General features: G+C 42.9%; 1 protein-coding gene across 1 annotated transcript; it reads left to right on the plus strand.

Annotated features, from left to right (window-relative positions):
* Window positions 1-4,683: 4,683 nt before the first annotated feature.
* Window positions 4,684-10,479, plus strand: WNT9B (Wnt family member 9B; the record flags this gene model as incomplete). Its single annotated transcript, XM_079547057.1, has 3 exons — window positions 4,684-4,933; window positions 8,963-9,228; window positions 10,003-10,479. Exons 1-3 carry the CDS (start codon window positions 4,753-4,755, stop codon window positions 10,477-10,479), a joined length of 924 nt encoding a protein of 307 aa, XP_079403183.1. The 5' UTR covers window positions 4,684-4,752.
* Between the last annotated feature and the right edge of the window lie 14,048 nt (window positions 10,480-24,527).

Genomic DNA, 24,527 nt, shown 5'->3' on the forward strand with positions numbered 1-24,527 from the left:
TGCGGGGCAGGCACTGCGGGGTTCCTGGGGAGAGGTGGGGGAGAGGGGCTCGGTGACCCCCCAGGAGGGGATGGGGGAGAATCAACTGGAGAGAATCTGGGTGGAAGATGCTTTTAGCTGGGTGCAAGTGGGATGAGAACAGACTTTCTTAAATTCTGCTCTGTTTCTGCGCCGGTCTTAAAATTAGCTCTGGATCCTTATTGGATATAATGCCTCTTCAAACTGCTGTCCTGGGGGGAATAAGGTGGGAGAAGGGAGAACCGTGGGGCCAGTGTGAGGGACGTGCGGACACTGCGGGGCTCCAGGGTGGTATGGGCTGGTGAAGAAGGATGCCCCTGAGCACAGAAAGAAACTGCAGCCCAGAGAATTGCAGGGGTTCACTGAAGTGCCAAACCTCTCCATGCTTTGCTAACTTATGCATGTGAAGGCTCTTGGTCCCGAGGCACATCTACCTAAATCCACGCGCATCTGCAGATGTGGCACTGCTTACCTACGACTGTGGTTGCTATTTCATTTCTATTTCAAAGCTTACTTAAGAACATCTGATTTAAAATTTATTAATTGTGTATTTTGGCTTATCTCGTATCTGAAAGTCTGCTGGGAGCAGAAGACTGTGCTTCTTGGTTGCTCCACAAAGGAGTTGCGTTGGGTCTGGCTTTCCAGTTACAGGGGCACATGCACAGGATTGCAGCCTTTGGAAGTGAACATACTGGTGTTTCTCTTTCAGATAACTAAGAGCAGCTCCTATTGCTCCTGTCGGATATGTTTCATAGACCAACCTGAGTGATTCTTCACCCTATGACAATGGTCTGTTTGGTGTGAGCTGCTGTTTGGTCATCAGAAAGCTGGGTGTGCTGCCTTTTGACAATGCATATCTCAGGATCCGAGGCTGGAGTTTCATTTTTTAATAGGTTTTTTTTTGTTTGTTTTGGTTTTTTTTGAGTGTTTTGGAACAAGTGTCTGGCACGTTTTCACCTTTTCATTTTATTTTAAATTTCAAAAAAAAAAAAGAATAGAAAAAAGAAAGTTAAATCCATGAACTCACTTGTGTTAATGATGGTTAATTATGAGATATGTGGGTATTTTCAAATACAAAGTCAGTAGTTAAGGGGGGAACTTGAACATCTTGGAAGACCTGGTGTGAGTATCTGTGTGACAGCCTGGGAAAGGAATATCTCATGTCCAAACTAGTACTGAATTGGAGGGACTCTTAGACCCTGGTTCAGGGTTAACTTTGCAGAGTATTAGAGACATAATGACATGAGCCAAATCCTTGTCTTCCAAACATTAATTGAGGAAAACCTCGTGAAGATGTAATGTGAAGTGAAGGAAGCCTTTGGGCGCCTGTCCATGGAGAACAGGACCTGAGTCCTTTTGTGAGTTGATAGCAGTGAAGAAAATAGGAAATTTTGCTCTATCAGGACAAAAGTAAGGCAACTATAGAGTAACCCATCAAAAAAAGGCTCCAGGGAAAGATGCAGATCACCTGTTGGGAAGCAGCTGTCCTAGAACTAAGGGCAGAATTCAGAAGAGATCCAGCTCAGGTGGGATGTTGCTGGGTCAGCAGAGCAACAAAAGTGATGGAAGTCTTTTTTGGGCTGCAGCATGTCTCAGATCCACTGGAATCTTCATAACTCGACCTGAAAGACCTGCGGTCGATATGGAGGTGCCAGGCTGCCCAGAATCTCCCATTATGTGTTGTCTTATTTTGCAGCTCCTCTTAACTCAGCTCTCAGTGACTGACACTGTAGAGAGGCTGGGGGACTTGCAGATGCAATTTCAGAGGGCTGCTCTGAAAGTAATGCCTCCTATTTTATGATGTTGGCCCACGACGTCAGAGGTGGGTGCTGGTGGCACAGCAGTAAAGGCTGAGACTTCCACTGGTATTTCATTACATTTTGTTGCCATGTGAGGGACGGCAGAAGAGGAGAAGTCTGAACAAATGGTACCCGACATGGAAGTGTGTATGAAGCAAAGGTGTGGAATTGAATTCCTCCATGAGGAAAAAATGGCAGCACTGACATTCATTAAAAAAAATACTGCTTTGCCGCTGGAAATTTGCTTTACCAAATGATCTTCTTTGTATCTGTTACATGGAAGTAAGTAGGAAGCATTACTTTTGGAGCAACCTCAATAGATGTTAGGGCTTTTCATGGGGGCTTTCTGAACTTGATTTCTTGGCTTCTCTTGAGGCACTATCTCAGAGTACTGTACTGTCTATGAAGTCCTCTTGCTCAGAGCTGAGTGTCCTATGGTGAGGCCATCCCAGAGTCAGACTGAAAATCAGAATTTTTCATCAGTGTAGTGATGGATGTGGCTGCTGGTTTGGGTTGGACTGCCCCAGAATCAAGAGCTACATGGAGCTTGTGTTGCTTCTGAAAAGTTGCAAGCTCTGTTCCACTGAGCTGCCAGGAAGAGAGGAGAGCTGAGGACCCTCAGTACACCTTAGTGGCCTTGATTTGATCTGTCATCTTTCAGTATTCTCTTTGCCTTGCCTGAATGCTTGTTGCAGCAATCTATGGGGTGTGTGTATTTCTGTGCAACATGAAAGGCTGGTGAAATCAGATATGGAGTACAGTTGTGGCTCCCTTTGATTTCTCTCCTTTCTTGGGAGAGAGAGGAAAGGCATATTTTTAAGGTTTTTAAGACCTTTCAGATCCAGGGGACATTAGGCATTGCACAGGAACAGGCTCTCATTAAAAGTCTCTTAAGCAGCTGGAATGTGGCTGGAAGGAGATTAAAGGAAAACGATGAATTTAGCAAAGTGCTTAGACAGAAAAGTAGAGAGAAATAAAAGTTTGAGATCCTTACTGTTTTTTCCAGATTGCTAACAGGTGTGCATTAATTCAAAGATTTTATTTTTTTGGTGTATGATCTATAGATAATAAACTCTAAATCACCAAAAAGTGACATGCAGTTTGCCCAACTGCAGTGTCAACTGTGTGACCTTGGGAAACTCCAGTTTCTCTGCCCTCTTCCCTAAACTGAAAGTTATGTGAGATTAGTTTTGAAAGTTGCATGTGTGCACCAATCCGATGGAATGAAGCTCTGTCTCACTAGTGAGAACAGAAGAGACCTTGATTCCATTCAAGCACAGGTCAGCAAAAACTAAAGCATTTGTGTGCTATCAATTTCATCACAAATCACCACATCACCATATGAGCTACTGCGTCCAAGCCAAATCCAGTACAGTGGTGCCATGGTGCAGCTGGTGTGTACCATTCAGATTGCTTTGAAAATGAAATCAACGCCTTGAAAGGCCATTTTGTTGGTGCCTCTCATTATTCTCTTTGAGTTTTTCACAAATATTAACATTGAACATCCTTCAGGATCTGGAGAATGGCAGTATCAACTTCTTCCAAACCTCACTGGCAGGTCATAGGGTATCTTTGAGATAATCTTTGTCTGTGACTGTGGGAACAGCTGTCCTCTGTCAAGCCAAAGGTTCATATAGCCTCACAATCTTTTTCAACTTTTATAATTCACCAAATGTCAAGATATTCACATCAAGACACTTCTTTATAGTCTCTACAAACTTGCCTGTTTCAGTTCTCTTCTGTTTGGCGTAGGTGTCTATCGTAAAACTTTGAAAATCAATTTAAGCAATAGGTTCAGCATTGCAACAGTCCTTTTTATACCATGTCTAGGTGGACTGGATTGAAAACAGAGAGATGTAGACAATGAGCCCAGGAAGAGATGCTTACAGAATACGTGGAGAACTAAAATAGAAGCTGTGGTACTTGATTTACATCCTCTGTAGTGGAAGTTATGTTATCCACAAGAGTTTGGTCTTGTTTTAACAGTTGAGACCATAGTGTTAGAAATGTCTGTCTGTTGTGGAGCTATGAAGGCCTTCAGTTGGGTCCTTTCCATGGGTTAAAAGTCTTTGCTTGTGAACTGGCAGATAACATCCTCTGGTGATCAGGAGTGGCACTCCAGATTAATGTGCAAATGTGTGACCCTTCCCAGTTTGTCTGCAGCCTTAAAATCCTGCACTGACGTAAAACAATGTTTTCAAACATCCTAGAGATGCTAAAGAAAATGAAATTTCCAATAAAAATACCATCTTGCTATGGAAAGTGAAATATTTTTTCTCAAAATCAGTGACATATTTCAGCTAAATCATATGTAATATATGGAGCATGGTCTGGAATGTCTATTCCAATCCTGGCCAACCTATGATTCTATGACCTACAATTCTATTGTTCAATGGTTCTAGGATTGAATTATTTGATGTTCTATGGTTCTATGGTTCTCTGTTTCCTTGATTCCATAATTCTATGGTCCTATGATCCAATGGTTTGGTGATTCTATGATTCTACGTTTCTGTGATCCAACAATTTGGTTGTTCCATGATTATATGATTCTGTGGTTGAAAAGTTCTATGATTCTACCATTCTTCAATGCTATGATTCTGTAAGCACATGGAGTGCTTGTAGGAGTTACTGCTTTCAAGGGCCGTTTTGAAGCACAACTATTTGTTTTAGCTCTTTAGATATTTTCAGATGTAAATCTCTGCTTTTCTCTGATACGGAGTGGAACCCCACTTTACTGTTTAACAAATCTACTTATCAGCCAAGTGTAATACATTTCAGTTGGCCACACTTTCCTTTCTGCCAAAAGCTCTGGAAAGGTGTTTCTTTTCCATGACTCACAGTTTTCCTGCTTTCTTTCAGCCTGACTGGAAAAGAAGCCCTGACCCACTTCCCCTCCCTAGGAACCTCTACAAACTCTGCCCAGGGGAAGGCTCACATGAAGCAGTGTGACTTGCTCAAACTGTCCCGCAAGCAGAAGAGGTTGTGTCGGAGGGAGCCCGGCTTGGCGGAGACATTGCGCGATGCCATCCGCCTTGGGATCATGGAGTGCCAGTTCCAATTTCGCAGTGAGCGCTGGAACTGCAGCCTGGAGGGACGGACCAGTCTGCTGAAGCGAGGTACAAGGTAGTCTTTGTTTGAAGTATCAATCTCCCTTGGTGCTGGATCACCTGGAATATACATCTCGCTGTCAGTGAGGGACACAGGGAGGTCATCAGAGAGTGCAGAGATCGTAGAATCGTGGAATCATAGAACTGTTAAGGTTGTTTTTAGGACCTCTAAGGTCCAACCATCATCCCACCCCACTGTGCCCACTCTTAGAACCATTAGCATTTGAAAAGACCTCTAAGATCATCCAGCCCAACCATGCACCTACCACCACCATTGCCCATTAAGATCATCTGCTTTGCTTAGGAATGGGAGCTAGGAATGAGAGTGCCGTTTGGCCTCCTATCCTCCAGTGTCTTATCCTCATCTTTCCTGTGTGGTTTGTCATGGTTTGAAAAATAGAAGTTCACACTGTTGGCTTATGGATTTTTGGCCAAGACTTCCCTATGCTGGCCATCTTTCTTGGCCAGCAATCAAGGATGATGCTTAGAAGATCAGTGACATTTTAAGACAAGTCTTTATTTCAGCTCTTTGTATCTTTTCACATGCAAAGCTCAGCTGATCTGTGATGCAGCATTTAATCCTAATTAACCATTTAAATAAGCTATTTAGCTTTAATGCAATTCATTGCATATTTACAAATATCTCCTAAGACATTTTCTCATATATTTGGAGTTTCCATAAATGTTCAGCTGTAGTGGACAGAAGGGTCATTGGCTTCTGTTTGACAAAGGCTTTAGAGGAAGAAAACATCCTCTAAGTGATGAGCTTGAGGTAAGTGAGCATAACAGCAGCTAAAAAGCCAGCATTAACTTGAATTAAATTAAAATTTTAATTGGCGTTGCAATTGAACCATTATAACATTATCAAATGTTACTAAATTAAATATTAAATTAAAATTGTACTAAGCTTCAGCACAAACAAGACCAGATTTACCTTCTTGCAAGGCTACACAATGAATTTTTAGCCCATGAATGTCCATGATCATTCTGAGTGACTTTCTGGCATGTCTGCCTTCATCAGCCTGAAAGAACTTGAAAATGACAATTGAATAATCCTCATCTTCAAATAGCTGGGAAACACTTAATTATCTGTTGATGGCATGCCCCAACATTTCCACGGACTCCAGATTGACAAAATAAAATATCACCTGTAATTTAAAACCTGTTTTGGCAGATGGGGATAAGCTTTTGAATACTTTTATTACACCATCTTAAGGATAAAATGATGATTTAATACAGCAAAGTATGCTGCGTGTATCCCCTGTGTAAGAGGACAGTTGGATGAAAGCAGTTATTAGCTCTCATTTTTCCTTTAACTTGCAAACAGGTTAATTTCCTACATAAAGACAAACATTTTCAGCTGCCATTTTTGATCTTTTTCTCACAAATTCAGAACTGTGTTGCTGTTTGGAAATCATCACTCAGACAATATCAGTTCTCCCTTCATTTCTTATTTTCTTTAATTCCATATTTTTAGTAACAACAACAAACAAAGTACATACACTGAGGACTTCCTGTTTTTATTTTTATTTTTTGCACTGTCAGATTTATTTTCATTTTCTGCCTCACTTGTTGGTTTACACTGACAGCCCCTTCCTTCAATCCATTTCTTTTGCTTCATGCTGACCAGGGTAATTGATTTTCCACCACTGTTTTCAGTGATGTTATAGGAAGCTGGAAATGGTGCAGCACAGAGAAGTTGTATGATTTCCATCCTTGGAGATTTTCAGAACTCAGAACCCTGAGCAACTTGACCTGACATTGGAGTTACTCTGCTTCAGGCAAGAGGCTGGGCTACAGAACTTGTGAAGTCTTTCCTTTCTAAATCTTTCTACTGCTCAGCATCTCTCTGCTCTACAGTCTGTGTTTATAGGGCAGAGAGACGTCACTTCCACTTGCTCTGAAATGAATCACAGAATCATTAAGGTTGGAAAAGACCTCTAAGATCACCCAGTCCAACCATCCACCCACCACCAGTACTGCCCTCTAAACCATTTTTCTAAGTATTACATCTGCCCTTTCCTTGAGCACCTCCAGGGACGATGAGCCCCACACCTCCCTGGGCAGCCTGTTCCAAAGCATCACCACTCTTTCTAAGCAGACATTTCCTAATATCCAACCTCAACCAGCCCTGGTGAGGCCCTTACCTCTCATCCTATCACTAGTTATGCTTGTACTGTCTTTACTGTAACACTGAAAAATCTTTGACCTCGAGCATTTTTTCCTTTGACAGAATCACCACACAGATCAATTCCTCCTATTATAGTTTTCATCGTGGTATAAAGCACACCAAGCCACGTAACAGGGTCTTACCATCACAGCAAATGTTATCCTGAAGTTGCAGGCTGATGAGGTAGAGGAATAATTCAAGAGAAATGACGGTCCAGGGGGAATCACTGTACAGTTTTCAGGCAAGAGTTGGACAGTTTGGACACTGAACCTCTGCCATAAAAAGAGATAGGAGGGAGGAGAGGAAGGACGTGATTTGGAAGTATGCTCGTTATCTTGCTGTCTGCAATGGTCTGACCACAAGCAATGGTCTCTGATTTCAAGTGGGTTGATATCTGGCCAGCAGTTACATGGAATGCCACAGAAGGAACCAAACTATCACCAGTCAGAAATAGCAGAAGCCATGTGGTGTTCCACAAAGTCAGATTTAGCAGTGTGTGGGGCTGAGTGGTACTGCTAGCTTTATATGGTATGGGAAAGCGTTTCTGAAATGCACGTAGCCAGATAGGATACAGGGAATCTGGTAAGGATTTGGGGATCTGCTACTGAAATTTTTTGTCAAATTTAGGATCTCACGTGTGTGGGGCATCATGTTGCTGTTCATCATCTGCACTGACTGCATCCCACATGTTTTTCCAAAACTTTAAATGGATGTGGAGACATTTTTTAATTATTCTTTTAGCATGATATAGAGCGTCAGCCAGAAGGTCTAGCTGGTAGTCATTTCTCCTGAATAACTAAAATGGAGAGACAAGAAGAAGGTTACTGATTGACCTCATTGACTTCCTCAACATTTTCTTGCCTCTTTCATCCATATCCAGACTACTGCTAGATATTTCATGTAAAATTTTGGAATTCCAACAATTGCATATGAAGTTTGCCTTGAAGTTGCAGTCACAACCTCTGTTCAATTAGTAATTTTTTCCTCCTTCTTGTTGATGAGTTATTTGTCCACTTCTGTTATCACTTTTATGGTGGCCTCACCTGGATCTCAGCTGTCAGTGGTCAGATCTGTTATTAGAACTGGATGAGAACTCTTTGAGAGAAAAGAATCTTGCAATCATAGTGACTGGAAGGGACCTTTGGAGATCAGGAAGTTCAGCTCCCCTGCTAGATGAATAGACTGGTGGAAGGATTTGAGGCTGGACTGGATGGATTCCATATGTCCCTTCCAACCACTGCTCAAAGCAGGACTAACTACAAGGCTGGACCAGACCAGATCTCTGTGGTTCTCTCTTTCATTTTTTAGGGAAAAAGATTTATTTCTTCTTTTGCAGAAGGAAAATTGGAATTTTCCAGTGTGTAATGTGTGTTTCCCTCCACGACATGTACAGATGTATTTTTCCTAAACCAAAATTTTGCCTGGTTTCAAAAGCAGGATGTCTTCAGAAAGCACCACCACAGTTACAGGGGGAGATACTTCGCAGAGAAGTCATAAAATCTACAGAATCTGTCCTTGCCCAGGAAGTTTTTCCAACATGAAGCCTTTCCCAATGAAACCACGTGGGATCTTTTGATACAAAATATTATTACCATGTCCCAATTTTGATATAAGTGGGTCAATTTCTTAAAATATTTATAAAGTCTTTTTCCAGTCTCTACTAAACGGTTCCTAATTTTAAATCACAACATGGTTTCAGTGACTGCCTCGATTCACACCTATCAGCTCTGCGGTGAGGTCGTGGTCAAACAGAGTTCCGTGACTTTTCGTAGTTGCTCATGCTCCCAGGACTGTCTGTCAGTGATGTGGACAAACACCTTACTTTGCCTTCCTTGCTCCTACCCTCTCCTAATCCTTCTCTTGTGCAGGTTTTAAGGAAACGGCCTTCCTATATGCAGTGTCTTCTGCAGCTCTCACCCACTCCTTGGCCAGAGCGTGCAGCGCGGGTCGCATGGAGCGCTGCACCTGTGATGACTCCCCAGACCTGGAGAACCGCAAAGCCTGGCAATGGGGTGTGTGTGGGGACAACCTCAAATACAGCACCAAGTTCCTGAAAAAGTTCTTGGGTCAGAAGAGGATTGGCAAAGATCTGCGGGCCAAGGTGGACATCCACAACACCAATGTGGGCATCAAGGTGAGGTCTAGAAGAAAGGTAGGGTTCGGTGCAAGTCTTCCAACCCATCATCTGAGGTTGAATATTCACTGCTCCAATTGAGAACCGAGACTGGTTTACCTGTGTGTTTTGGACCTTGTGCTACTGAGAGTCTCCTACACTCTGACATGAGTTGCATGTTTGGATTAGGAGAGCAGCAAGGGCTGGCACTCTTGAGATCACCTGTGATCCATCTGGTAATTTGAAACATCTGTTTGATTTGCTATGGATATGGTTGTGTCACATTTTTGAGTTAGGGAGACCATTAGATCGAGCATTTTGGCCTTTATGTTACACTCTACTGACTTAACACTGTTTTCCATTTATTGAGACCAATTACTTGTTTGATTAGAGCAGTCTTGATTTGATTACACTAAGAAGGGAAATTGATAATGCTGGACATGCAGTTTCATGGTTGACTATTGCTGCTATTGCACACATCTGCTTAGTGAGAATTTGACTAGCCTCAATATTCAGGCATTCAAGCTGTCACTCTTTGGTGAACTCTGTAGTCATTCCTTTGTGGTTTTTTTAGATTTCCCTGCATAAAATAGGAATAACACCAATAAATCCAAAGCAGAATCATAGAATCATTAAGGTTGGAAAGACCAATAAGTCCAACCATCCACGCATGTTTGTGACTGCTTTAGACCATGTCAAAGTACTTACAGCCTGTCTGCACCTGAGGCGAGCTCTCTATCCAAAACAAGGCTCATGCTCCTGGCAGGTATTGATACCACTTCTCTTCCTCATCAGGCTGTCAAAAATGGACTCAAAACCACGTGCAAGTGCCACGGCGTCTCCGGTTCGTGTGCCGTCCGGACTTGTTGGAAGCAGCTTTCACCCTTCCATGAGGTTGGACGACTGCTGAAGCTGCGCTACGATGATGCTGTCAAGGTCTTCAGCACCACCAATGATGCTGTGGGACACTCAGAGCTGGCCAGCCCGCAGAGACACAGCCATTCCACCAAGCACCATGCTTCGCCCCGCGCCACCGACTTGGTGTATGTGGAGGATTCACCCAGTTTCTGCCGTCCCAGCAAATACTCCCTGGGAACTGCTGGGAGAACGTGCTCTCGGGAGGGCAACTGTGACAGCATGTGTTGTGGACGAGGCTACAACACCCAGAGCCGCCTCGTTACCTTTTCTTGCCACTGTCAGGTGCAGTGGTGCTGCTATGTTGAGTGCCAACAGTGCATGCAGGAAGAAGTGGTCTACAGTTGCAAGCAGTAAATCAGTGCTGGAGGGTTAAGGCAAATCCTATAGTACAAGAAAGCAGTATAGAGAGTGGGATGTGATTCTCAAAGGTGGTGTAAGGGAGAAGACAAGCACCAAAAATGTCCTGTTATCTCAGTGCTGAGATCCCCCAGTCTGGGGACAGAGTATGAAATGCAGAGGTTTGCCAGGTAACACATCAGGAAGGAGAGAGTGGAAGTGATATGGGGACAGTAAGAACACTGAGGCAGTCAAACTCTCTTGAGCTTGTAACCACATGCAGGAATATTCCCCTCTGCCATCCCTCACTTGCACTTATGGAAATGCGTTGGGGTGGTGACATCAAAATACCAAGGGCTTTTACCCTGTTGCCAGGAGGAGAGAAGAGAAGGACTGGAGGGGCAACTAACCAGAGAATGCATGCTGATGCACCAAGGCTAATGATTCTGGCAGCAGAGGATCTTAATTACTGTTCTCCAGAAGCTGTTTGAATCTTTTCTGCTTTGAACCCTCTGTTGAGTAGGGTCATTTTGAGGCAAGTGTTGTTCCTCAGAATGCCACTTTGCAAACAGATGGAGCTCATGTCCATCATCTCCCAGGTCTACACTTTGGTCATTGGCCTCCAAGCACGTTGTAATCACGGTTGAAATTTGATGAACACAGAAAACCTGGAATTGCCTCTGTTAGCAGTGATCTTTTGCAACATGCAGCCTTGCAAGGGGTTGTGTTGTGGTGGTGGATCCAGGGTGACGGTGCTAATTATGCATCTATTTTTTTATTTTATTTTATTTTTTTTCCCAGTCAGAAAGCCTCTTCTGTCTTATGTGTACTGCTCTTTGCCCTTGCACCCAATGTGCAATCCTGCGCTGTGCAAATGATACACAAGATTTTCACAGTAACTGGGGTGTCTTAAGAATTTGCAAGTCATGAATGACAACAGGAAATCAGATATATTCGGCAGGTGGAGGGATTTTCATGAGAGAAAGTGACCTAGGGGAAGAGCATGGACCAGAGAACCAGGGAACCACAGACTGGAGCTGGACACGATCATTTACCCGTGCTTTGAACAGTGACTTTGCAGTGATGAGCGTGTACTCACTTCACCTTATTGCTCTTTGGCTTTTATGACTATTCTCACTTTCTGCTTTATAAAAGGATGGGAGAGGGCTGACTCAGAGCAGATCAAGCCTCTAACTGGCTCTGTAGAAGCCATTAACACCTTCCTATTGGCTATCTACAGGTCTCTTAATGGACCTATTCCTTTTTATCCCTTTTTTTCTGGCTTAAGTTGGCTTGAACTGAATTAAAGTGCTTATGACAGACATAATGCTGCAAATTGGGTTAATTGGCCTTTTTAAATATCCCAGAAATTAATATTGAGCAGACCATTATTTACATGTTACTCTTAATCCTGTTGGAGTTGAAAACTTCCCACGAGTCTCAATGTTCTCAATGAACAAGCATACCAGTGAGCTAAATTATTAGGAACGGGAATAATAGGTGAAGGAACAAAGGAACAGACTTTGATCTGTACTGATTCCAGCCTGCCCGCTTGTAAGCAGCTGAGAGAATGGCAGTACCATGTCACTGGATCCCACGTCACTGCAGGGAACATTCTCATTTAAACAGTGTCTGGGACTTGGTGGGTGGAGGCTGGAAGCATTCTTAGGGATATCATTCTTTGGGAAGCAAGGGGAGAACACACCATTCTGTCTTCTTGCCTTACTGCAGCTACATTTCCCAGATGCCCATTGGCCAACTGCACAATCCATTCTCCACACCCAGATCTCATAACTTGAAGGCAGATAAGATGCTCCTAAATGGGAAGTGTTCTTGATGAGCTCAGTCCTTTTTATTGGTCTTTGTAGGCCCTTGGAGTCATTTCCATGTACCTAAGTAGTGTGGTCATTTCAAAGTGATTTTTTTTTCCTCTACTATAAGAGAAAACCATACAAGAACAGGAATATCTGTAAGTCTTCTCCAATGATATGGTCCTGCTACACTGTAAGCACGGAAGGAAATACTATCACCTTTCATTTTCCTGACAAGAGCATTTCAAATTGATAGGTTTCTTCTTCCCACCCCAAAGGCATGTCTGGCTTTCAGAAAGTGAAAAGTGTTATTGTGTTATTTTAGTAATATCTCTTTTCAGGCTCCAGCTGTTGTGATGATTTAGGCTGGAGATGAATGCATTTCAGGGACACGTTAGGTGTTTTGCACAGCTGACTGAAAAGGAGGACCAGAAAGATGGTAAGATGGTTATTTAGGCAGAGAGGAATACAGTCAGACCAGTAGAATTGCAGCATTGGTTATTTGTGTCTTTTGTGGCCGAAACACTAATGTTAGTGGAAAACAAAGGAGAGGTTTGTGGCAAGAGGGCTAGATGCCCATTTTTAGGCAATATCAATGTGGATATTTTGGACTGAGTTGGTCCTTTGGCAGGGTATATTTAGATATATTTAAGACAGGACTATCTACTGCATTACTGTACTGGGAAAGGATCTTGCTTTTTCTCGTATAGCCCCTGTCATACGGACATACATCCTTTTGAAATGGTGTCCACGAGTCCCTTGTCATTGAAAATGCTTCATCCTTTGAAATGTGTAGGGATTGCCTCTAGTTATGGAGGATTTTAGCAGTGATCTGTTTTATCATTTGAGTAGTTGTGACCAGCAGCATCTATGCGATGCAGTGTTTTTGTCCAGTCTTGCTGTAATCCAGTCTTAGGCATAAGATGGAATGGCCCCTTCTCTTGAGTGTTGGGTTGACGCAGTCTCATAGGGATCTCACATGGAAGTTTGCATTTTTTGAGTCAAAGGATAACATAAATAAAGGAAAATGAAAGGTGAGGTTGTACCTGGAAGGCACCCACAACAAAGTGTTGAATAAGAACTGGTCAATAAGACACTTCAGTAGACAATTCAGTAGACATAAGAAACCAGCAGGCTGCTGGTTTCTTATGTTGATATTGATGTTTCTGGGTTGATGCTCAGAAATATGCTTCGCAGTAATGAGAACCTTTGTGTTACCAGGAAGCAAAGCTTGGATTTGTTAGCTGTTCAGTATTCTGTGTTTGAAATGTAGTGAAGAACAAACCCAAACTACATCACCCTGAGCAAAGCTCTTCCGCCACCTCCTGGAGATTTGGGATATGAAGAGTTGGGTCTTCATTTGATGTGTGTGGGAGTTTTTAAATGATGCTGCATACCTTAGAATGTGCAACAGCTCCAGGAGCTCAGCTGCCCTTTGGTTTTATATGCAAAGAAGCTACTAGAGTGGTAGGATGGAAATACTAAGGGTTCACTGGAAATCTTTTTAGCAGAAAAACGTGGACAAAACATAGACACGTTGTGTAAGACTGGAAGGGCAATTTGCAATACTGTAATGTCCTACGGGAACAAAAAACAAACAAGAAAAGGCTGTACTTAAGGGAAATAAAATGTTCGACTACCTCAAGATGTACAACTTATGTGATGAGAAGTATAGTTGTTATTTATATTTCTTTTGTATCTTCTAGACAAATATTGGTGCTATGCATTTAAAGTTGCATTACAGTCCTGCTTGTACCTTGTCCTAATTTTTATGTAATCTGTAAGTGATTTCCTTTTGACTCTAACGTATATATCTATGTAGCTGGCTCTGTTGTCCAGTATTGCACTCATGTCTGCTCTGCTGGTGTTCCTGTCAGTAAATAAATACCAGTTGATTTCTAACAGTGTACGTTTCTGTCTTTCAAGGAAAATAACTAGGAAATAGCTTCAAAGACCTCCATTCCTCCTTTGGCACATTGATCATATCCCCTTAGTTCTCCTTTACCTACACCCTCTTTACCTATACCCTCTCCAGAAGATAACTGAAAGTGCCCATTTCTGCCCACCCAAAAGGCTGCCAGGCTGAGTTCAGGTATGCATATGTTGAAGACTTTAGTGAGCCAGATCCCTTCAGAATTATGCCTAGTGACTCTTCCTTCCCTTCAGCATAGGCTCAGCATGGGAGCTCTGGCTCCAGTAATGGCTGAGAGCGGGTTTACCAGCAGATCCCAAATAGCTCCCCCAGACCTTGATCTAGCATCAGGTTACTACAGCATGGTGGCACCTCATTGCAATGATCTCAACAGTGACCACAGAAGATCAGAGGAAGAGCCATAGCCGCAGGCTGGGTCTGATGCATGGCACAATCTGATCTAAAGGTGTGCCAGAAATGCATTTCAGAGCAGCTGGATTCTCCTGGGTACTGGGGAAGATGAATAATTCAAAACACTCATGGATCCACTCCTAACCTTCTCCTGTGGCAGCTCCTGTTGTCTCCTACAATCTTCCATAGGCAAAGGTACACTGAAGTAATGAAGTTCTGTAAAGTTAGATTGGATATTAGGAAAAAAAATATTTTCAGAAAGAAAGGTGATGCATCAGAACCAGCTGCCATAGGAAGTGGAGTCACCATCTCTGGAAGTTTTCAAGAAAGGGGTGGATGTGGCAATGAGGAGCATGGTCTGAACCTATCACAGGCATGGACTGATGGTTGGGTTAGATGATCTTAGTGATCTTTCCAACCTTAGTCATTCTATGATTTGACGAAAAGCAATCCCTCTCTATAGACAGGCTTCATGAGCTCAGGTGCATTTTTCTTGGGAATTGAATGAGTCAAGAAAGAGCAAACCTAGCACAATCCTTGTGTTAGGAATGTCCATCTGCCATAAACACCAGTGGGATTAAAATGTCATGGGAAAGAGTTCCTGGCAAAGGAAGCATGTAGGATGCCTGCTTATTTGTGCAACCATGCTGAAAATCCCCACCTTACAGGATGAAGAAAAGCTGGACCATCATGGCCAGGCAGAACTTTTCTTCATAGACTGGTGTCTTCTATGTCAGATTGCCTCTCAGTGTAGAATTATGGATGGTCAATGTCCCATTGCTTCGGGGAATCAAGCAGCTCAATGCAAGCAATTTATAAAAAGAATCAGCTCTTGCTTCCTGTTAAGGGGACAAAATTTTGTGAAAACTTTCTGCAGGACTCATTTTTGAAATGTAAAAGTCATGATGCCCTTTGCAAACTTTCCTGGACCAAGTACGAGTTTCTTAGTTCCATAGACAAATGTTGCTCAAAGACTTTGATTAGAAACCTGAGTTGGCGGTGTTGGATGGTATTATCTCTGTCAGCTGTTAACAAAACTCCCTGTTCTTGTCAGCATCCCATGTTATACAGCACATTTTAAATGTTAGACCCTTTAGGTAAGACATTTTGGCAGCCAAACTTGATAGAAACTACCCTTTGAATGTGAAACTTCGGATGCCTTGGATCTAACAGATGTAGATGATGTGGTCAGTATCTGTGGGTGGAACAATTTGCATGCAGAAATAAGCCCTAAGACTACATAGGAAAGATCCCTTTCAATATTAAAACTGCTCAGCCCTGCTTTAAAGCCGTTGCAGAACAAAGATATACCTCTTACAGTAATGCCTTTGATTGAATGCACAGCATTGCACATGGATTTTGCCAGCTTTGCTCTATGTGTTATCTGTTAAATTCAACAAGACTAAGTGTAGGGTCCTACACTATGGCCACAACAACCCCAGGCAACGTTACAGACATGGGGCAGGATGGTTGGAAGACTGTATGGAAGAAATGGACCTGGGGGTGCTGGTTTGATGCTTGGCTAAAAATGAGCCAGCAGTGTGCCCAGGTGGCCAAGAAGGCTGATGGCATCCTGGTTTGTATCAGCAGAGTGTAGCCAGCAGGAGCAGGAGGTGATCGTCCCTCGTGTTCTGTTTCTGGTGAGGCCACATTTCAAGTATTGAGTCCAGTTTTGGACTCCTCACTACAAGAAAGTAGTGAGGCATTGAGGCATTGGAGCACGTCCAGAGAATAGCAATGGAGCTGTGATGGGTCTGGAACAGGGTGCAGCTGAGGGATCTGGGATGTTTCACTCTAGAGGAGAAGAGGCTCCAAAGGAGACCTCATTACTCTCAACAACTGCCTGAAAGGAGGTCATGGTGAGGTGGGTGTCAGCCTCTGCTCCCCTGTAACCAGTGATAGGTCAAGAGGTGACAGCCTCAAGTTGCACCAAGGGAGGTTCAGGTTGGATATTAGGTAATTTTTTTCTCCAAAAGAAAGGTCAGGCACTGAAATGGGCTGCCAAGGAGGTAGTGGAGCCACTGTTCCTGGAGGTGTGTTCAAGAAATGTTTAGATGTTGTAATAAGAGATATGGTTAATGGGGAAATGTTGGTGGTAGGTGGACGAGTGGACTGGATAATCTTGAAGAACTTTTCCAACCTTGGTGATTCTATCTGCTAAGTATTTTCCTACATTACTGGAGGCAGATGGGAATTGATTTTAGATTCTGGGTGTAGCACCACACATATTGAGCCAGATGACATTCACTTTAGTGCCAGCTGCAAAATCATTTTTAGTTGACATGTTTGTTTTCATGTTTCAGCTCTTTGCACCTCCACAGACCATTGCTTATGTAGAGAAATTTTGGATGTCCATGCAAAATTCTGCCTAACAGCCTTCCTCCTGTACTGGTCTGGCCCAAACTCACATGCCTCTTCCATATCTCCATCCCTCTTCCTTTTAGGAAGAAAGTTATTCATGGCATTGCAGTGCCCCAGGCAACATCGAGTGCAAAAATACCTTGAGAGCATGAAGGCATGGCTGGGTGATCAGGATTAGTTGGGCCAAATCCAGACAAACCTTGTGAGCAGGCTGCTCAACCATGCAGGTAAAGATATATTATATGAAGAAAAGAAGAACAGTTGTTGGTCTCCCAGATCTCCACTTGATTTATGCTCATCTGCAGATAATTCTCCCAAGGTTCTTGTCTTGAGAAGAACTGTCAGCAGAGTGGAAATTTGAGTACTTATATGGTTGTTGCAATTCCTTGTATCTTAGAGCTGGAAGATACGAGAAGATATTTCTCCTTTCTTTACACCTCAGTTAAAGTTCAAAATCTACACCTGCTTTGATTTTCCCCTCTTTCAGTGTTGGAACAAGTTCTCCTAGTGTTCAAGCCTTTCACTCAAAAAGAAAATGTGTAAAACCTGGAGAACCACCATGGCCACAAACGACCCACAGAAGCACAAATGTTAGGAGACAAATACAGAAGCTGGCAAAACAAAACAAAACAAACAACAAAAACAACAACAAAACAAGAAATGTAAGTCCAAATACCAAAAAACAGTGGGGAAAGTAGAAGAAATACTTTATGCCTGACCAATCTAATCTCCTTCTATGACTAGGTGATGAGGAAAAGACTGTGCATGCAACCTACTTCAATTTTAGTAAAAAAACCTTGATGCTCTCTCCCACAGTATTCTCCTCAGGGAAGATTTTGTTGCCCTCTATAATGCCCTGAAAGGAGGTTTTGGAGAGATGGGATTGGCCTCTGCTCCCAGGTATTATTAATAGGACAAGAAGGCATGACCTCAAGTTGCACCAGGCAATACTAGGAGAAAATTCTCAGAAAGAGTGGTGATGCAGTGGCAGAGGCTGCCCAGGGAGGTGGTGGAGTCATCATCCCTGGAGGTGTCCAAGAAACATGGAAATGTGGTACTTAGGGTCATGGTTTAGTGGGCAACATTGGTGTAGAGGGTTGGACTTTATAATCTTAGTGGTCATTTCCAGTGTTAATGGTTCTGTGAGATGGAAAACCCTTTCTCAGTGATATTTGCCAGCAGATGCTGGTGTGTTTGCATGGAGATGCCCAGTAGAATGGAATACAGAGAAATAAAGATTATCAATTTGCTTTCATAGAGTCACAGACTCATTAAGGTTGCAAAGATCAATAAGATCACCAAGTCCAACATGAACCTGTTATCTTCTTGCACATTCATAGAATCATTAAGGATGGAAATCTCAATGAGATCACCAAGTCCAACCAGCAAACCATGCCTGTGGCCACTTTGATCCAGGATGTGACTGTTGTATCCTTAGCCTGTGAGAGGAGGAGAATGATCCCTTCTCTGCTATCCCAAAACACCCTGAGGTCACCTAAAACCAGTACATTTTTATTTTAAAAATCTCTTTAAATGAGCTTTCCCTTCCTCTTCGCTGCTCTCAACCTGCGTGCCCAGAGGCCCATGCAGGTGTTGCGGGTACAGGGGCTCTTCTCCCACCTCAGCTTTGGAAAAGATGGGGAAATTGCTGAAGGCGAGCGGGTGACACACATCAGGAACCAGAGCTGCCAATGTTACGTCTCACATTTCCTCCTGCTCAGGTTGTGCAAAGAGCTGGGTCAGGTTTGAACAGGAGGTTCAGTCTGTGGCTCATAGCCCAAGGTCATATGAGATTTCTGCAAGACAGACAGCGGCATGTTGTGTTAGGTTGTTTTTACAGCGATAACCCAATGCCCTCCCAGCCCACAGCTCCCAGCATCCAAGTAAAGGTTTTCAGGGGGATGGAGCAGCACTGCCATCCTCTCTTCCAACTGCTTTATTCCACATGATGTTGTGCCAGTGGACCTACAAGCTTCCTGCAGCTTGGGAGGGGTAAGGAAAGGGCAAGGACCATTTGTTGCAGAGCTGCCTTCCAACCGTATCAGTTTTTTTCATCACTGGTGATAACAATTCTTTCAAAAATCTTTGCAAGATCCACCATGCCATCTGCTTTTGATTCTGCAAGGTGACCTCCGAGAAGATACAGTCTGTGACAGAACTGCTTAAAAATTTGTGGCTAGTCGGGTTACTATGTAGTTGCCCCAAAAGCAACGCCTCCTATTTATTTACATGGAAACTACAACAGATACAAAGAGCACAACTATTTGATAGAGCGAATTCTCAGCTATAAAACACTATTTTTCAACATAGTCACCACCACTAGCTATGCAATTGTTCCAGAACAAGAGCCTTCATGTTGTGCTCGTTATAATCTGTACCAGCAGAGGTGATTTACTGTTGCCGTTGCCACTGTAGAAATGCACCACCCACCCCACACTGTGCTCACATCCACTGTTTGGTCTCCATAAACATTCAGCAAGCATCAATGGTGGTGCAATTTTTTCCACATGAAGTAATTCAATTCCATACCTTTGCTTCGTATGCACTTCTGTGTCAGATGCTATTTTGCCAGACTGCCCCTCTGCTACCATTTGCCACACAGCAACAAAATTTAATTGAATATTGATGAGAAGGTTCAACCTCTACTGACATCCCACCAACATCTACCTCTGATGTCGTGGGCTGACATCACAAAATAGGAGGCATTACTTTTGGGGCACCACAGGCTTCATACACTCCCCTCTAAATGTCAAGCTGTTTCTTCCATCTCTGAGTTGCTTCCATCTCTGTTCTGCTTTGCCTCTTCTTCCCTGATTAATAATGTTCCTGTCAGCTTGGATTACAACCCTCTACTTTCTTTACTCCAGCCTAAAACACTTGCAGCTTCGTGTTCTCTCCAAAGAGACATACTAGAGAAGAGCTTTGCTCAACTGCAAATGATGGGAAAATAATGTGTTGTTTTGGATTGCTACGGGAGTCTTTATTGGATTCCTACAGGAATCTTTATTGGATTCCCAGGAATTATTGAAGGACAAGTGCTATCTTTCATTATATCTTCTACTCTTCTAGACCTCGGTTCTTGTAAATGAGGAATGCTGGTCTTCACTGCTGAAGTGAATTTCTGTTTACCTTGCTAACAGAAACAGTTATTCCACTGATTTTGGAGTCCAAGGTTTTGATACTGACTTAGACATTATCCATCACTTTTATTTGCAATGCTGGGATGGATTGAAGATGTTCTTACCAAACTGGAGCATAACCTAAGCTGAACAGAGGTGGTCATAAACAGAATTGTTCCCAGTTCTGGGAGGAAAGGCAAGTCATGACAGTAAAGTCAAGGTCAGTAGCTAATAAGTTAATTTCAGAATTGGAGATGTGCAAATGTTTTTGTTGTTTCAATCTCAGGGTGCATTTCCTGAAAATAATTTCTCTTTAGTAGGTAAATCCAGCTGAAGGGAATCCTTTTGAGCTTAAGGCTGTAATAACTAAGAAATGGAGGAGAAAGTTAGAGGAGACTTGAGTGAACTCCATAGGTGAAGGAGAAAGTCAGATAAAAGAGCATAAAATAGTGGGCATAAATAATAATAAAAAGTTACATCACCAGAGTAAGGGTAGATTTATACTTGATACTAGGAAGTAGTAATATTTTTAATCCAGAATGGCTGACTGGATTTTGATCACTCTTTTTTTTTTTTGACTTTGGATCAAACCTGGACAGAACACATTTTCAATATTGCTTGTGCAATTGCTTTCTCTTTCAGAAATTCTTCCCCTTAGGGGAATTCATCTTTGTTCTACCCTCTAAGGAGCTTTATAACTGTAAATCTAGCCCATGAGACATGATAGCAATGGATCTATCTCCTTCTCTTCTGAGGTCCCCACGTCTCTGAAATTTCCTTTCTGATTTCTTCCTCCACAGTTCCCAATCCTTCCTTTTGTTCACTCAAAATGCTCATTTGGGGTGGTGGTAATTAAAGACATTTTCTGTTGTCTTTCCTGGCCTGAGTTCCCTCACTATTGGTAGTGCTCGGTTGCTGGCAACTGCCTTCTGTTGGCAGATCCGGATTTGGAGAAGTTTCTCTTCAGAGAGGATCTTGGGAAGCACTAAGGGGCCATGTTCAGGACACATTTGTATCCATCCCTCCCCCATTCCTTATTGCACTAGATACCTAAGAATAGCCCAACTGAGTCAGAGGAGCAAGAACAGGTAGGGCAGGTCTGCTGTGCCTGTGGCTTTTTCATGTGCCTACAGCCACGAGAATGAGAGGTATTGCATGCGCCTCCATCATAAGCTGCTGCTAATGATTCCTTCTGCCCGGAGGACACGGTTGGGATCGATGGAGGGTCAGCCATTAGATGTACATTTCCCAATGCCCAGCAGAGCACACAGGGTCAGGGAGCTAATCATCACTCCTATCTCGCCTGCCCCACTGTGGTGTCCAGCCTACGGCAATTAGAGGTGCATTAAAGATTAAACAAGAGGTGGGGGGTCCAGTGAGTGTGTTGGAGTGATTCCAGGGTGGGTGGGCAGTGGTTGGCCCAAGAAGTGCATTTCTGCTGCAGCGGCCCCTACCTTAGATCTTTCAGCCGAACAAACTGGCGGCATCTCTGTTGAGACAAAGAATGCCTCCAGCTAAAATTCCACTATCTGACCTCAGAAGGGCTCCAGCTGTTTCTGCCACCAACATAGCAGCAAGAAGAAGAATGTTAAAGATGCTGGCCATGCTGAAACAGAAGTCTACTTTACATTAGTGTGAACACAGCATGGCCCCAGTGCTGCCTTGGCAAAGTGTCACTTACCAACACTGTACCATTTACAATAGAGCATCATGTATTGCAGGACCTGTCTTCTAAGGTGGGAAGACTAAATTATCACCTTGCTCGACAAACTCATTTCTAGTGCCTCCAATCTCTAAAATCAGTACACTGCAAGGGGAGTACATTCCTATCAGACTTGGGTATGTATGCAGTCACCAGCAGCTATACACTTAGAGGATGGCTGCAAAGCTTGGCATCAAAGGGAAGTAGGAAAATGGCATGCAATACTGTCTGGAACTACATGGGCTGAACATGCTGCGGTGGCTGACAGTCATCATATAGACTCTGCCATTTGGTTTCCCAAAATATCAGGTCTTCTTTGAGCCTCGAATTCACAGTCATCATTGTGTAATTGGCAAAAGACCCACTGTCAGAAAAGTAATTCAGAATATGGGCTACAGTTGCTGTTAATATGAACTGAGCATTATGTACTTCGTGTGATACAAGGAAGTGTTATTCATTTACTGGAATTATCCTTTTATCAAGTCAGTTTCCTATTGCATTTCACCCTTCATTGCACTGGCAGTTCATTCTTTTAACAAGGTTGTTTCTATTCTTGAAAATATATTCAGGAGGTTTAGCAATTTTACTGTGGAACACAAAGGCAATGCTAGAGCAAAAAAGTAAAGCTCACTCTGCCTCTCCTTTGGGAATGAGAGCCATGGGCAAACCATGGGGACGGTACAGAACATATGAGCCAAGTCAGGACAGGAATCAGCAGACAAAAGATTATTGGGTCAGGTTTTAAAAAACGGGTGAAATTATTGTCAGAATCATCAGTGTTGGGAAGGTCCTCTAAGATCCCCTGGTCCAGCCACTCATCTATTTACAGAATTGCCCACTAAACCATGTCTCTAAGGTATTTTTTGTCCCACAACTGATATAACTTCATGGAAGCAAGAAGACAGGATGACGTTTGTTTGTAAGCTAGAAGACTAAGATGATTGACCAACATGTGGAGAGCAAAATGTCGGAGATTGTGAGTGGATTTAGTTCTAGCAGCCAAGCCATAACTAATAGGTACATCCTGTGGATCTTCACCTATCTATTTTCTGCAATTTTTCTTGACCTATGTCTTGAATTCCCTTTTAATCCCATAAAATATTGCACTAGATTAACTGAGCCCAAAAATAAAAGTTTTAAGAATATTTGAACTAGCAGGTGAAAATTATATTTGAAATAAAAACATGGTTTGCTGCACACTGTGTAGTGTAGAGCACTGTATTCTTGAGGTGGATGGTAGAATTCTGTCAGATCTTAATCTATGAGCTGCAATTTTTCAGTTGGTGGTCTACCACGATGTTATATGGTGACAGAAATCCAAGGGCTGAAGGAAGAAGATATCTTGGAGTGACTGAAACTTCCTAAATAAAGAGAAAAAAATGGATTGCTTTAGTTAGAAGATTAGACATGAGTAGATGGGATGAAATTGGCAGCGAAAGTTGATGCTAAGAACTAAATACATAATTTTCTGTGTTTGGGGTGGCTGTGGAGAAGGGCAAAGTGGAGATAATTGGTACCAAGTTGACCAGCCACCATGCTGACGTGGCAGAAGCAGAGCAAGCAGTATGTGAGTGTTGGGTCAGTGGAAGTTGGGTTATCAGGATGGTATAAGACATTTATGATGTTTTACTGTGTTCGGTGGCTGGCTGATAAACCAAAGTGAAACTTATCCAAGTACAGACTTGGCACAAATAGACCTGGCCCGAATCTGGACTTGTAAGCTTGAAATGCTTCATAGGTATTTGGTGCTCTGTGAGGACATTTGTCTTCTGAATATTTCTGGCACCCTTCAGGAGCCTCTTTGACATGCAAGTTAATAACGACAGGACACAATGGCTTTATTGGAAAAATAGCACCACCTCAACATCTGGAGTTTTACCATACAAGATGTCAGGTGATTTCCATACATAATTCATTGGCCCAGAAGAGGAGATGAACTACCCTAGCAGTTTGTCAATGAAAGGTGAAACAGAGCTTGTATTTACACAACTATTCTACGATGAACCAGACATACCTAGCGTGCTGATCTAGAGCTCCTACGGCGAGGGATGGGTGTGGAGACAGGACAAGGGGAAACGGCCGGAAACTGCAGCATAGGAAGTTCTGCACCAATGTGCACAAGAACTTCTGTACAGTGAGGTGACAGAGCGCTGGAACAGGCTGCACAGGGAGGTGGTGGAGTCTCCTTCTCTGGAGATGTTCAAGACCTGCCTGGATGCCGACCTGTGCGACCTGCTGTAGGGAACCTGCTTTGGCAGGGGGGTTGGACTCGATGATCTCTGGAGATCCCTTCCAACCCCTACAATTCTGTGATTCTGTGATTCTGTGACCCTTTTCTGTGTTGGTCATTTCTCAAATCTGGATTTACTGCATTAATAGAGGTCCCAGTCACTATGCTGTGTCTTGTTGCTTCATTGACTGGCTTCATTCTCTACTCATCCTGTTCTTGTCCACTTTCCTTACAGATTTCTACTGATTACTGCTGAGGGAACATTGCTGCACCAAATGGAACATGGACACAATTCATATAAAACAGTGACCAGACAAAATATATCCAATTTTGTCTAAATGAGAGAGAATGGTTAGTTGGCAAGACAAGAGAAAAGCCTTTCTGTTGAATGTATCAAAAATTAAGAGTTAAATGAAGGAGACAGGGAGATAAATTGCGGCTCCCACATCTACATTTCAAAGACTTTGCTGTCCCAAGGCAAACCAAACAAGATGGTATTTGCATATGCACTGACACTGGG

This window comes from Tetrao urogallus, assembly GCF_951394365.1.
Source record: "Tetrao urogallus genome assembly, chromosome: 26".
NCBI classification, from domain to species: domain Eukaryota; kingdom Metazoa; phylum Chordata; class Aves; order Galliformes; family Phasianidae; genus Tetrao; species Tetrao urogallus.